The sequence below is a fragment of the Pantherophis guttatus genome, chromosome 4 (assembly GCF_059756535.1).
Source record: "Pantherophis guttatus breed Tessera chromosome 4, ASM5975653v1, whole genome shotgun sequence".
In the NCBI taxonomy this organism is placed as follows: domain Eukaryota; kingdom Metazoa; phylum Chordata; class Lepidosauria; order Squamata; family Colubridae; genus Pantherophis; species Pantherophis guttatus.
The window spans coordinates 102283858-102299395 of record NC_142066.1 but is presented as its reverse complement, the minus strand read 5'-3'; the positions used below and the strand labels follow the sequence as shown (position 1 = coordinate 102299395).

Here is a 15538-nt window from a genome sequence, read left to right as displayed (position 1 = left end):
TAAAAAAAAAAAAGGCCACGCCCACCCAGTCACATTACCACCCCCACCAAGCCACGCTCACAGAACTGGTAGTAACAAATTTTAGATTTCACCACTGGTCATAGGGGAACGTAAAACTACATGGGATTAGTTCTAACTGTATCTGAATATTACTGAAATGGTACTCCTAATAAGTGACTGTATTTCTTTTGAAATTTGGCTTGTGGCTCATGAATTAATTAGGGCATCTTTCTGAAACTTCACAGTTGATTCTCCAGCTAGAGTTCTTTTTCCACACCACGTATTTTCTCACAACTTTAATCCAAATTTATCATCAAACATTAAGGTCTTCAAAGCGTGCCTCTATTCTTTCGTACACACCTTCCATGTGATCTGTCCTTTTCAATAACTTTGTCTTGTCTCCGCTCCCACCACTATATCGCCGCTTTTCCACCATCTAGGAGACTCACTCGACAGCTGATATAATCTGTGTTACACCAAATCACTGAGAATCTTTCCAGTATCGATCTCCTTTTCACTCCTTCTCACCGATACTTTACGCTGTTTTACCTCTTTTCTCTTCCAACTCCATTTGAACAGTCAGGTCGTCATGCCTCCGGATCTGCCAGAAAGGCTGATTTATTTCGCGTCTGATCTGAGGGCATCCTCTTGTTGTTGCAGGAGATCGTCCCTCTCTCCGCCAACTCCGAGGATTCCCCTCTACATCACTGCTCCCTCCAAGATCCAACTTTGCCCTGGGGGCCTCAGAAACATGAAAAATCAGACAAACTAAACAGAGCCCCATTTAGTTTGCTCCGCACTAGCACGACGTCATCACCAGAAGTATCTTATAATATAGTTTTCTATTTAAAATACATTAATAATTTAGTTTATTCAGCATGAAATAGAGCTTAATTATGTAGCATGGCACTTTATATTCTGCAATACTAGGACTGTCGGTGAGTCAACAGCAGGTCAGAGGAGAGCCGCTGGACAGAGATGACAGTTGCTCTTTAAAAATTATGATTTAAATCGAGTTAATTTAAATCAAACCTTTTTACTAGTGATTTAAATCGAGTTGATTTAAATCAAATCCACCCTGACAGCAAGTATGTCAAAGATACAGTTTCATCCGTCCAAACCAAATGCGGAGAAAGAAAGAGCAGTTCACAGAAGGGCAAATCCCCTGATCTGCATCTACTAATGGACTTGGCTTGCAAGCAAGAACATTTTCTTAAGGAAGAATGTTCAACATCTCACAGATCCCGGAAGAATGGAGATTCTTCACCAAACACAGAATCTGAAGGCAACCTCAGAGTAACAAGAGCAGTGACGTGCAAGCCTCAAAGCCAAGTCACTATACAGATAACTTCTGACGTGACTTGGGTTCCATTGCCACAGAATGCTGGATATGTATCAAAAGACCTCAGCAAGCCTAAGGGGAAGCTAGCAATGGGATGTTATATTCCGGACTTAGATCACTGTCAAGTTCCCAGAGGCCTCATTGGAAACCGCAATGGCACCACTTCTGTGACAACCATATCAGCAAAAAAGCGATGACAGCTCACCTAAGGCTACCCACCTCAGAACTCAAATAGTGGTATCTGTTCATACCAGGCAGGGAGTATCATGGCACAACAAACAACTTTATATACTGCTGTTGCTCTCTAGCCCCATTTAGTGGCCAGAGAGACAAATATGCTCCAACTATATTGTTTGAAGCTGACTCCACCCATTTACCCATCAGCCCGCACTCTCAAACCAAGTGCACACTGGGAAGCTAGACTCCATTTCCTTTAGCATTTGGAGAATGCAGAAGCACAAGGAAACAGCCATCTTAATCTGTGGCACATGATTATCCAAGGACAAACCTACATCCCACACATAGAGCATCGCTGGTAAGATTCAAACTGCTTGTATTTATTAATTGTTATGTTCAGCAGTAACTTAATACTGTCTATCTTATATTTGATTCTCACTATATGTATCCGGATTTTCCTCAGTTTCACCATATCCTGTTCTCTCAATAAAGCATTCAGATCTACACACATGGTCATTTTATTGGAGGATAGATGAGTTTAGCTGCATGTAGAGCTGCACACAGACTAATGTGTAGTGGGGACAGAACAATTAACTTACATAGAAATATTAACTGTAAAAAACTACATACGTGGAATAAGGAGACAAAGGGATAATTTCCCTTTCACTACACTACATATAACATAACTATACAGGAGGGAGATTAGTTTTCACAATATTTTTTATCTTTGGAAACCAGGTATTTGAATTTGAATATTTACCTTATAAAATATTTACCTTAGAAAAGTGATTTAAGCTGCCAAATCTTAATTAATCCCTGAATTTCTTCAGTCAGGATGACTGAATAAAATTTTGGAAATATTTTAAGAGATTTTTGAGGAATTATATGGTAACAGGAAGAACATATGCTAGTTCTTTGAGCAAGCTGAACCATTATTGAGTACAATATTAATTCAAAATACCAAGAAAGAACACCCACTGCAAAATTACAAACTCCAGATTAGAGCAATAGTATCACGGGGAGGGGGACTATTACCATATCTCCATTCCAGAACCACCAATGTTAATGCCCAATGAGGTAAATATTTTTCTGTAAGGAACAGAATAAATTCTATTCTAAAGGCTGCTGCTGCTACTATGCTAAAAGAATCTACACTGATCCTTCTGAAAATTGAAGTGGAAGTTATGTGGCTTAACTTTATATACCTTCTTCATGCCCCCAATATTGAGGCCAATGAGAATTGTAAATGTTATTAGTAAATTACCTACCTAACACCAGTTTAAGAAATTCACTGATTGGCTAGAGTTAGATCAAAAGCAAGTTTGATCCAGAACAAGTTGATCTACAATAGCTCAATTCATTACAGCATCATGCCAAATCATGTGGCAGAATATTTCTCTTTTTCTAGATATACTTCAGAGATTTGACTCAATCCCCAAGGGGAAACTATGAAATTAATTCATAGATTCACATCAAATTTATCAGACCAATTATGGTGCTCTACAAAAAAGTAGATTATTTGCAGGTGAGATGTATAGTACTTAGATCTTTCAAGCACAATTCTACTGAAGTGAAGTTAACAAGAATATATTCAGATATCTTCTCTATTTAATCTGAAATATCAATTGGACGCATACCTTATCAAATATAAATTTAATCCTCAAATATTCTACAATACTATTTTAATATCAATTTTGCTCTAGAAAACAGGGGTGTCAAACTGGTGGCCTGCGGGCCAGATGCGTCATGCACAGGCCACGCCCACTTCGGCTCTGCAAAGGCAAAAAAGTCACAATACATCATGTGATGCAATTGAATTTGACACCTATGCTCTAGATAGATGATGCTCATCCTTTGCCCTATATAGGAAATCTTCGGTGGAGCCTTCATATTTTAGGCATCAACTGTAGTGAGGAAATAGCAGAAATTACAAACTAATAAGCTGTTTTCCATTTGTGCTAAATTAACAGTAAACAGAATGAGCAAATTAAGTTATTTAATCATAGAAGAATTATCTACTAATGTGTGGAATGAAGAAATAAAACCAACTCATCTCATGCACAGAACTTTCAATGCTAGATTTTCCAATCATTATGGAAATAACTACAATCCACTGTTTGCAATGTAGGGCCAAATTGTTATACCTCACATTTTGCAAGGTGTGGATTTGTGCCTATAAAAAAAGTATAAGACTCATTATACTTAATGAGTATAAGATAATTCTGTCCAAGTTTTTTAAAAACTGTGCTCTCATGCTTTTGGTGCTTTTTAACCTCAGTGCAATCCTGAGGTTAGAGTTCAGCTATATATCAACAAACATTCATGAAAATCACTGGACGGAAATGTGAATTAAAGTGAGTTTATTCATCTAATTATCACGAATAAGTGTTGATTCCCCATGTTTTCTCTATCCAGTTACTATATATACGAATGAAAAAGTTATAGATGGAGAAAAGAATTGGAAATAGAATCACAGACCCCACTAATCACTCACATTAACCTCAGCCAATCGGAGCTACAAATAACGATTTTGAGAAAAAGAAACTCAAGGTAGTTATTATTCCGAGTTCTTAATCCCCAAAGGCTAATTCAGTTAGGAGTCAGGTTTGATGAAGCTGCCGGAAGTAATTTTAGCCCAATAAATAGGCAGCAGAGCAAATACGAATTGCTTCGTCAATCAGCGCTCTATCGTCTCTCGCCACCCGCCTCTTCCGACAGGGTGAGCGCTAAGGCCCCCAGCCACCCCTTGTCTGCACCTTGTAGTAAAACGCCGCTTCTTGGTATTTCCCTTCTTGGTCTTTCTGAACGGCCAGCTGCGCGAACTTCACCGCATCTTGTTCCTGCGCTGCACCGTCCATGGCAGAGGAAGAGCCGCGCGGCCCAGGGACCCCCTCGCTTCAGCGGCCCAGTTACTTTAGGTCTCCGCTTCCTGCTCGCTGACGTCAGGGCAATACCCGTAGCCCCGCCCCATCCCGGAAAAGGGAAAGGCGCGTTTTTCTTGCAGGGATATTTTTTTACTGTAGACGCATGCGAACTAGAGATCCCCGCCTTAATGTCTGGCACCAAAGTGTAATCGATTCTCGTGGCGCTCGAAAAACTCGTCTGTTGATTTTGGCTTGTTTCAGAGGGCAAACATTTTATCACAGGCATTTAAAACAATTTTGCTCTCCAACGCGGAATTTCCCTTATTCTTCCGATTTACAGGAACAGCTGCCAATATCGATTCAAGTTAGATTCACACCTATAATTAACTGTTCCTTCTACCGAATCGTCTTTTTGTGGATCAGATCTAAACTGCACATAAGTGGGCGACCATTAGATGAGTCCCGGAGCTTCAGTTTCCTGCATGTCTTCTGACGGTGGCCTATATATCTTTGCTCCAATTTATGAACTTCCCGGCCCCACTCTCCCAAGAGGCGCAGGCGCAATCGATTTGGACTTTCAGAACTAAATTTCCATGACCCCCGAAGATATGAACTAGCCTGCAACCGGTTTACTTGTTACTTATATCGCTGTTCATCCCCGCTCAAATTCTCTGCCCAATTCTATAATGACGTATCCTTTTGATTTCCAAAGCGTCTCATTATAAAACCTCTTTTGCGCGCGCGCGCGCACGTGCGTGCGTGCGTGTGTGTGTGTGTTGTACAATGGATGAGTAATGAAGAATTTTCATTACTTCACGGTGTTGTATTATTTTGTTTTTACTCTCTGGGCTGCAAATTGGTGTCTAGTGATCATCCGGCTATAAACTGAGAAAAATTTAACCACCACAAAGAATCCTGATATAGCGAAAAGACCACAAATGAATGAAAATTCCAGTACTAATTTATTTATTTGTTTTAATTTGTATACCGCCCTTCTCCAGCAGAACTCAGGGCGGTGAACAGCCAGAATAAAACAGAACATACAAAATTTTAAAACAGTTTAAAAATAATTAAATATTTTGGCCACAATTTAAAACAAACCCAATTAAAATCAATTAAAATTAACCAAAAACTGGGATCAAGCCAGCCCAGCTAGGTGAAATAAATAAGTTTTCAGGGCCCGACTAAAAATCTGGAGGACTGATATTGTACGTATCTCTGGGGGGAGGTTGTTCCAGAGGGCGGGCATCGCCACAGAGAAGGCTCTCCCCCTGGGGGCCGCCAGCCGACACTGTTTGGCGGACGGCACCCTGAGGAGGCCCTCTGTGTGAGTGAACTGGCCGGTGGGAGGCTATTGGTGGCAGAAGGCGGTCTCGTAAATATCCCGGCCCTAAGCCATGGAGCGCTTTAAAGGTGGTCACCAACACCTTGAAGCGCACCCGGAAGACCACCGGAAGTCAGTGCAGCTCGCGCAGGAGAGGTGTCACATGGGAGTGCCCCGTTGCTCCACTAATCCCCCGTGCAGTCGCATTCTGGACCAGCTGGAGCCTCCGGGTGCACCCCAGGGGGAGCCCCATGTAGAGAGCATTGCAGTAGTCCAGGCGGGAGGTGACGAGTGCCTGAGTGACCGTGCGTAGGGAGTCCCAATCTAGAAAGGGATGCAACTGGCATATCAGGCGAACCTGATAAAAAGCCCCCCTGGCCACGGCCATCATATGCTCTTCTAAAGACAGCCGTGCAGGCCCTCACGGCCTCCAGGCACTGGGACATCACTTCAAGGGCATTGTTGGGGTGGCCTGGGGTGGAGATGTACAGCTGGGTGTCATCAGCGTACTGATGGAACTCCACCCCGAAGCCACGGATGATCTCACCCAGCGGCTTTACATAAATGTTGAACAGAAGAGGCGAGAGGACCGACCCTTGTGGCACCCCACAAGCAAGGCGCCTTGGGGTCGACCGCTGCCCCCCTGTCAACACAGATTGCGACCGGTCAGAGAGGTAGGAGGAGAACCACTGCAGAATGGTGCCCCCCACCCCTAGCCCCTTCAACCGGTGCAACATGATACCATGGTCGATGGTATCAAAAGCCGCTGAGAGATCTAACAGGACCAGGATAGAGGAACAACCCCTATCCCGAGCCCTCCAGAGATCATCCACCAACGCGACCAATGCCGTTTCCTTGCTGTACCCAGGCCAGAAGCCAGACTGGAGCGGGTCTAGATAGACAGCTTCATCCAGGTACCGGGGAAGCTGCCGCGCCACCACACTCTCAACAACCTTCGCAATGAAGCAAAGGTTGGAGACTGGACGATAGTTAGCCAAAATAGCCGGATCCAGAGAGGGCTCCTTGAGGAGGGGCCTCACCACCGCCTCTTTCAAAGTGGCCGGCAGGACCCCCCTCACTCAGAGAAGCGTTAATAATCCTCTGGAGCCAGCCTCGTGTAACCTCCCGGGAAGCCAGTACCAACCAGGAGGGACACGGGTCCAATAAACGTGGTCGCGTTCAACCATCCCAGGATCCTGTTCACGTCCTCGGTAGCCACAGGATCGAACTCCTCCCAGATAACACTCTCAAGACCTGCCTCAGTCATCCTGTCCGGACATACCCAGTCAGAGGCCAGCCCTTCCCGAATCTGAGCGATCTTGTCATGCAGATACTGCACAAAATCCTCAGCTCGACCCTGCAAGGGATCATCCCGCACTCCCAGATGGAGGAGGGAGCGGGTCACCCTAAACACGGTGGCTGGGCGATTATCTGATGACGCAATAAGAGCGGCAAAATAGCTAGATTTCGCCGCTTTTATCGCCACTAGGTAGGTCTTAATATGAGACCTCACCGGTGTTTGGTCGGATTCAGAGTGGCTGGTCCTCCAACTGCTTTCTAGGCATCTTTTCCGGCACTTCATCTCCCTCAGCTCCTCGGAGAACCAAGGAGCCAGGTGAGTTCGGTGCTGGGTCAGAGGCCGCAAAGGCACGACGTGGTCCAAGGCCCCGGCGGCCACACTATCCCAGGCGGCCACCAGGTCTTCAGCCGAGTCATGAGCCAGAGTCTCAGGAAATGGCTCAAGCTCCATCTGGAACCTATCAGAATCCATCAGGTGCCTGGGGCGGAACCACCTGGTCAGTCCCGGTCCCGCCTCCCTGCGGCGGGGTGCAGCAGTTAGAAAGTCCAATTGAAGGAGCGAGTAGTCAGACCATGACAAGAGTTTGATGACTATATCCTCTGTATTAAGGCCACTCGACCACTGACCAGAGACAAAAACTAAGTCCAGAGTGTGTCCGCCCGTGTGAGTGGGGTCATGAATTAACTGAGTAAGGTCCATGGCCATCATGGAAGCCATGAACTCTCGAGCCACCTCAGACTAAATCCTTAACATTAATTTTTCTTAAGTTTGAAATAGCAATAACAACTGCGAAGGTTGTTGAGAGTGTGGTGGCACGACAACTGCCTGGGCACGTGGATGAAGCTATCTATCTAGACCCGTGCCAGTCGGGCTTCAGGCGGAGGCACAGCACAGAAACAGGATTGGTCGCGTTGGTGGATGATCTCTGGAGGGCTCAGGACAGGGGTTGCTCCTCTGTCCTAGTCCTATTAGATCTCTCAGCGGCTTTTGATACCATCGACCATAGTATCATGCTGCAGCAATTGAGAGGGTTAGGAATAGGGGGCACCGTTCTGTGGTGGTTCTCCTCCTTCCTCTCCGACCGCTCGCAGTTCGTGTTGGCAGGGGGGCAGAGGTCAACCTCGAGGTGTCTCGCATGGGGAGTGCCACAAGGGTCGGTCCTCTCGCCTCTTCTGTTCAACATTTATGTGAAGCCGCTGGGTGAGATCATCCGTGGTTTTGGGGTGAAGTGTCATCTGTACGCTGATGACACTCAGCTGTACATCTCCACCCCAGACCACCCCAATGATGCCCTTGATGTGATGTCTCGCTGCCTGGAGGCCGTGCGGGTATGGATGGGGAGGAACAGGCTCAGACGCAACCCGTCCAAGACCGAGTGGCTGTGGCTCCCGGTGTCCCGATATAGTCAGCAGGTGCCATCGCTGACTATTGGGGGTGAATCTTTGCCCCCAACAGAGAGGGCTCACAATCTGGATGTCCTCCTGGACGCACGGCTGTCTTTAGAAGAGCATATGACGGCCGTGGCCAGGGGGGCCTTTTATCAGGTTCGCCTGATCCGCCAGTTGCAGCCCTTTCTGGACCGGGACGCCTTGCGCACGGTCACTCATGCCCTTGTCACCTCCCGGCTGAACTATTGTAATGCTCTCTACATGAGGCTCCCCTTGAAGAGCACTCGGAGGCTCCAACTGGTCCAGAATGCGGCCGCGCGGGTGATTATGGGCGCAACTCGGGCCCGTGTGACACCCCTCCTGCGCGAGCTGCACTGGCTCCCAGTGGTCTTCCGGGTGCGATTCAAGGTGCTGGTTACCACCTTTAAAGCGCTCCATGGCATAGGACCCGGGTACCTTCGAGACCGACTTCTGCCACCAGTAGCCTCCCACTGGCCAGTCCGCTCCCACAGAGAGAGTCTCCTCAGGGTGCCATCGGCCAAGTTATGTCGGTTGGCGACACCCAGGGGAGGGCCTTCTCTGTGGGAGCCCCAGCCCTGTGGAATGAACTGCCCCTGGAAATACGTAAGATCTCCGACCTCCGGGTGTTTCGTTGCGCATTGAAGACCCTGTTGTTCCGCCAGGCCGGGCTATCAACATAATGATTTTAAATTGGGGTATTTTAAATTTTTGGGGTTTTAAACCGGCCAAATCTATTTAATTATTTTAAATTTTAATCATTGTTGTGTCTTGTGTTTTTAAATTGGCTGTACACCGCCCTGAGTCCTTCGGGAGAAGGGCGGTATAGAAATAAAATTATTATTATTATTATTATTATTATTATTATTATTATTATTATTATTATTATTATTATTATTATTATTATTCTCCGCTCCTAATTCTATGACTCTGGGAATGGTGTTGAAAATAGTCGGAACTACGTACATATAAGATCCACCCTGCTTCAAGTAGTGGCAGCAAAAGTGAAGCTGCTAGGACCGAGGTGTCAAAATTCAATTTCACTGAGGGCCACATCAGGATTGTGGTTGACTTTGGGGGGGGCGTGGCCAGGGTGTGTGTGGCTGAGATGGTGTGGCCAGGATGGATGTGGCCAGCTCCCACTGCTGCTATGATCACTCTCCTTGGCCAGGTTGCTCATGGTGTGTGGAGGAGGGCAAAGTGTGTAGGTCAGTGATAGGATGGGAGACCACCAGGAGAGGTCAGGAGGAGGGGACAAGGCAGCAGGGCTGCTGGTAGCAAAGTGCTAAAGCAGGGTTTACCTCAGACCCTCACTCTCATTATAATCTTCCTTCCTTTCCCCCTTTTTCTTTTCCTCTTCGTTCTCCTTTCTGTCTTCTTCTTTCCTTCTTTTTCCTTCCTTGCTCTCTTTCTCCTCTCTTTTTTTTTCTTTGTCTTTGTCACTGCGTTATTTTATTTGCCGGCTGAACTCATCATTTCTGGACTGTCAGACTCTCTGTAGTTTGCCAACTTCTTATCAGTAAGCTACGTGTTTCCGTATCCACCCACATTCCTTCACTTGCTTCACACACTTCTTTCCTTTGTTCTCTTTCCAGCAAGGTCTGGCTGAGATAGCCGGCAAGAATTACTTTCAAAAATGTAGCAATTAACTTTTCTTAGTTAGTGTTTTATTTTCTTTATAACAAATAAATGAGTTTTATTAGAAACTTTTCTTCAGGCTTTCTTTTCAGAATATTGCAAACAAGGAGGAGCCACGATTCATCTCCTCTAATTAAACCAGGGTAATTAGTCCCAGAGCCAAACATGGGATTAATAAATGCCCTGACATCTGGTAGCACGAGGACGGTTTGATTTATGGCTTTTTTCCTTGTTTTGTTACTTCTGATAAGAGCGCATAGGCAATTAGTTTTTAGCTACTGAGGTACGCTAATTATATTGCTAAGATGCCGAAACAGAAGAAAAAAGGAAAAATGAAGCACAGAGCTTTATCCTCTTTGGAAGAAGAACAGGAGATAGTAACGCCCTCAAGATTCCAGCCTCTTGCTACGGCTACGCAATTGGAACAAGAAGGTGCCATGGGTGAAGAAGATCTGAAAATGCTTTCGGAAACACATCAAAGGACAGATATCAGAACAGCTGCTTTTGAAGATAATGAACTGCGACTGAGGTTGGTAGCTTTTTCTTCTCAATTTGCATGCTATGAATCTATTCTACCAGAGCCCACAGATTACGATGTGCTTGGTGCCAGGCCAAGAAAGTTTCCACAAACGACAAAGCTTTTTCACCCCCACACAGAGAGAGAAGTAATTAATTATTCTTCTCAAAGCCCTGAGCTCACCCAGCGTGAGATGGCCATCAAATCCTATCGTGAGCATGTAAAATATTATGAAAATGAACTGTCTCGATTTAAGAGAGATTTGTTTATGCTTGAGCAAGATAAGGAAGAATCCCGTGACTTAAATTTTTCAAAAAGCGCCATCTTGTCTTCTTCCTCGGAGCCAAAGACACTCCCCCTGGTGGATTCTGTGTCAGGCCAATTAAGACAGACGGCACTGCATACGTCACATGAAAGTCTCCCTGATCAAGTTACATATAAACCTGCCACGCAATCATTTCTTGTAACTGGGCTGCCCGAAGCTAAAGGTGCAGCACCATCTGCTGGCGAAAGTAATTTACTACAGGAAGCTGAAAGAGAAAGGAGCTTAGATGAACATTTTAAATTACTACAGCAGACCCTGGCAAACCTGTCTCTAACTCACTCAGAGATTCAAGCTGAAATGCCACAAGTGTCTCCACAGGCTCAAACTCCAACACCCCCTGGTGGTGATGGTGCCTTTTTAGATGGAACACAGGCACACTTTATGCAGCAAAGGCAAATGATTGCATCTCCAGCAGGTCATGCCAATATTGCAGCTCAAGCACAAATGGCAACTGGAATACAGCAGATTCCAGTGCATCAGCCACAGCAGCTACAAATGCCTGCATATGTGCCCCAGTCACAAGTGCAAATAGGGCCACCTCCTGGCCCACCTCCAATGGCACAACCAAGACCATTTTTAGGTCCACAACAGGCACAGCAAATACCACAGGCATTTTCTGCCAGCACAGCCAGCATATCAAATGCAGGCTCCTCACCAGGCATTTTCTGTTTCTCCACTAACTGGTGAGTCAAAACTAAAAATGTCAGGACACAATTACAAAGCCTGGGTCAGTGAGATTACACTATTGCTTCTTAGAGAAGGCACTCATTTTATGGTTTTTAATCCTCCTGCTCAACCTTGGACTTATGCAATAAGAGATTTAGAGATAAGGGCTTGCACAACATTATTGATGTCCATGGATACTGAACTGCAGGTCACTTTTCCACCAAACGCAACAGCCCGACAAATTTGGGCTGAATTGGAAAATTGCTACAGGCCTGTCTCAATTGAATCTTCATGTTTACTCATGTCTGAACTCCACGGTTCGAGATTGAAACCTGGTGAACAAATTGGAGGACATTTGACCAAACTGAAAGGACTGAGAACAGAATTGAGAGAAAGAGGCCATAACATTGAAGATATTCAAATGATCAGCATCATTATTAACTCTTTGAATTATGAATGGAAAGATGCTGTTACAAAAATTAACCAAGTCCCAATTGCTCAACGCACAGTGGACAATGTCTGTAGACTTTTAATTGAAGAAGAGGCATTCATGTTGGCCACGCCACATTTGAGAGGACCACCCGCATCAAGAGCTCCAGCTAGACGCCCCTTCCGAGGAAGGACCTACGCTCCAAGGACGCCAAGATGCTACACCTGCAATTGTGTGGGACATGCCACCCGGGATTGTCCCCAATGAGGATTGTCCCCGTCACATACCAGCCTAGAGGAATAGATTCCAGAGGCAGAAGCAGAGGCGGAAGACAAGGTCGTCGTGGTCCCCAGCGTGATCCACAAACTTCACTCGCCACATTGGCTTTAACCAATGATCCACAACCTCAACCAGAGTACGACAGACGACTCCTGTGGACTTTGGACAGTGGTGCAGCATTGCATGTTACCTACAGAAAGGAACTTTTCACAGAGATGCACGAGCCTGAACCTGAGCTACGTGAACTTTATTCTTTTTCAAATCATCCTTGTCAGGTCAAAGGAAAAGGAACTGTTTATGTTGAAGAGCTCGATGCATTCATTCCTGATGTTTATTACATACCAACAGCAACCAGTAATTTGCTTAGTCAGTGTCACTTGTCTAGAATGTTAAAGTTCCAAGTTCACCACCTTGAAAAAGCAAGTTACATAGTTAAAGATGGAGATATTGTTGCTGAAACCATGTTAATTGGTGGTGTTTATTACTTAAAGCCAAAGCCTAAAACACAAACACAGGCAAGTATATAAACTCCAAAAAGGGAACGCACAGGCCCAGAGAGAGATGCTCCAGAGAGAGATCCTGTTGCTACCCCTAAGGCTCCTAAAGCCAACAAAAATAGAATTGGTAAACAGGTTGCTCAGAGCAAGCCTGAGGTTCCGCATAAAAATGTTAATGTTGAGAATTCACTAACTGGTAAACCTTTGCATTCCAGGTGTATCCATAAATGGCATAGAAGATTGGGGCATGCCAGTTTCCGTGTTCTTAGGAAGATGCCGGAGTTCGCAAAAGGTTTGGATCTAAAGGGGTGTAAGGTGTTTTTGGATTGTGCTGTATGCAAGAAGGCCAAATCCAAAGCAGCAGCCATTCCCAAACGCGCTACACACCTGTCAACACGCATTTTTGATTTGGTTCACATTGACATAGTTGGTCCTTTCCCGCCATCATTTGGTGGTAGAAAATATTTTCTAACAATTGTTGATAATTACTCTAGATATGGATATGTATATCCTATGAAAGAAAAATCAGAGACTTTTCAGATCTTTAAAGACTTTGCAACCCTTGTTTCTACCCAACACCAAGTTCGCATCGCCAGAATCCAAAGTGATCGTGGTGCCGAGTTCATGTCTCAGCGTTTCCAGGACTGGATGCGTAAGAATGGAATTATTCATCAGACTTCACCCCCTGACATACCGGCTCACAACGGAGAGGTACTGCAAACCATGATGCGTTGTCTCCTAGAAGACGCCAACCTTGATATGATATACTGGGGTAAAGCTATCAAGTATGCAAATTACATTGTCAACCGTACTTGGAGCAGTGTAATAAATCAGACTCCTTTCTTCATGTTGTATGGCTACAAGCCTGATCTTAAAAACATCCATATTTTTGGTTCATACGCTATGGTGAACATTCCCTTAGCTCAAAGAAGAAAAGGAGGTCCAGCAGCAAAGAGACTGAGATTTATGGGTATTGATAATAATTCAAAATGGAGCAGATTTATTGACTCTAAACATGCAATTGTGATTTCCCAATCTGCTAATTTTGAAGAAGATATTGACTGGTCCAGGATTCATTCCAATGATCCTGGAGTTTATTTTCCTAGAGATGATACTGCTGATGCCACACAGATTGATGATCAAGATTCCACTGATTCTTCTCAACCCGATGTTCTGTCTTCGCAAGCCGCGGATGCTGATGCTAGCGACGAAAGTGAGGACGAGGACGAAGCAGAAGAAGACTGGACAGTTGTTCCGAGACGTTCCAAGAGGGTCACAAAAGGAATCCCTCCACAACGATATTCTTGGCAACTGACAAAAGCACCCTTGCCTTTGATTTGCAATGTTACACTTCCACCTGATAATTTCACACAAATCAAGCAGCTCCCTGATTCGGAGCAAGACAAATGGTATGAAGCAATGCAGGTTGAAATGGACAGTCTAAAGAAACTTAAAGTGTTTATACCTGCAAAACTTCCAGCAAACAAAAAGGTCATTGGCACTCGATGGGTCTACAGAATCAAAAAGAAACCAAATGGTGAGTCACTGTACAAGGCCAGACTTGTAGCTCAGGGTTTCGCTCAACGTTATCCTGAGGACTACACAAATACTTACTCACCGACAGTCAGAACTGAGAGTGTAAAAATTGCTTTAGCAACTGCAACTATCCTTGGTTTAGAAGTTTTCCAGTTTGATGTTGACACGGCTTATCTACATGCAGACCTAGATGAAGAGATCTACGTGAGAAGTCCTCCAGGATTCCGACAGCAAGAAGGGGATACCTGGTTCCTAAACAAAAGTCTTTATGGTCTGAAACAATCTGGTTTAATGTACTTATGTACACTAAATGTACATTAAGTACTTAAGGTACTTATGTCTTACTGACAAACTAAATTCAATGGGCTTTATTAAGTCCGAAACTGATGAGTGCGTGTTCACAAAAAGATCTAACAATGCATATGAGATAGTTCTTGTTTATGTTGATGATATTGTTTATATTGGTCCAAATAAGCAAATGAGTGAAATTTTTGCCAAAGCTTTGCAGAGATACTTCACATTGAAATCATTAGGTCACACTAGCACTTATTTAGGTGTTCAGATTGAAAAAACACAGAAGGGGTTTAGTCTTTCACAAGAAGATAAAATTGAACAAGTTTTGCATCATTGCAACATGAAAGATGCTAACACAACAAAGACACCCATGCAAACAGATTTTCACAACTTGACACAAGAAGCAAGTCCTGAATTCGAGGATCAAACACTTTATCGTTCTGTCATTGGGTCACTATTGTACATTAGTAGTTGGACCAGACCCGACATTGCACTTAGTGTTAATCTCTTATCTCGACACGTAGGGAAGGCAAAACAGTTTCATTGGACATGTATTAAGAAATTATTGAGATACCTAAAATACACCAAACACATGAAATTATTGTTAGAACCAACACATACTGATTATGCAGAATTATGTTGTTATGCAGATTCTGATTGGGCAAGTGATAAGAAATCACGTAAAAGTACTTCAGGTTATATGATGTTCTTAAATGGATGTCCTGTTTATTGGCAAGTACGTAAACAGAATTTTGTTTCTTGTTCATCTACCGAAGCTGAATATGCTTGTGTTTCAGATGCATGTAATTCTCTAACTTGGTTTGATGCTTTAGTCACAGATATCTGGACACACCCGATCCGACCGATCACTGTGATGGAAGACAATGAATCGGTGGTTTATATTTCTGAATCACATTTTACAGGTTCTAGGTCCAGACACATT

The 15538-nt window shown here is 44.4% G+C and overlaps 1 protein-coding gene across 3 annotated transcripts in view; it reads right to left on the bottom strand.

Moving 5' to 3' along the window:
• Nucleotides 1-5118, bottom strand: part of CAPN7 (calpain 7) — a 53382-nt gene extending 48264 nt beyond the window's left edge. The window contains exon 1 of one of the 3 annotated variants that reach the window (XR_009620956.2): nucleotides 4276-4493. Coding sequence is in view for 1 of the 3 variants with exons in the window: in XM_060685868.2 (XP_060541851.1) it covers nucleotides 4276-4377 (102 nt within the window). In the remaining 2 variants the exon portion in view is untranslated. Of the gene's footprint in view, nucleotides 1-4275 lie in introns of all 3 variants that reach the window. The other 2 variants (XM_060685868.2, XM_060685873.2) reach the window with 2 other exon arrangements.
• Between the last annotated feature and the right edge of the window lie 10420 nt (nucleotides 5119-15538).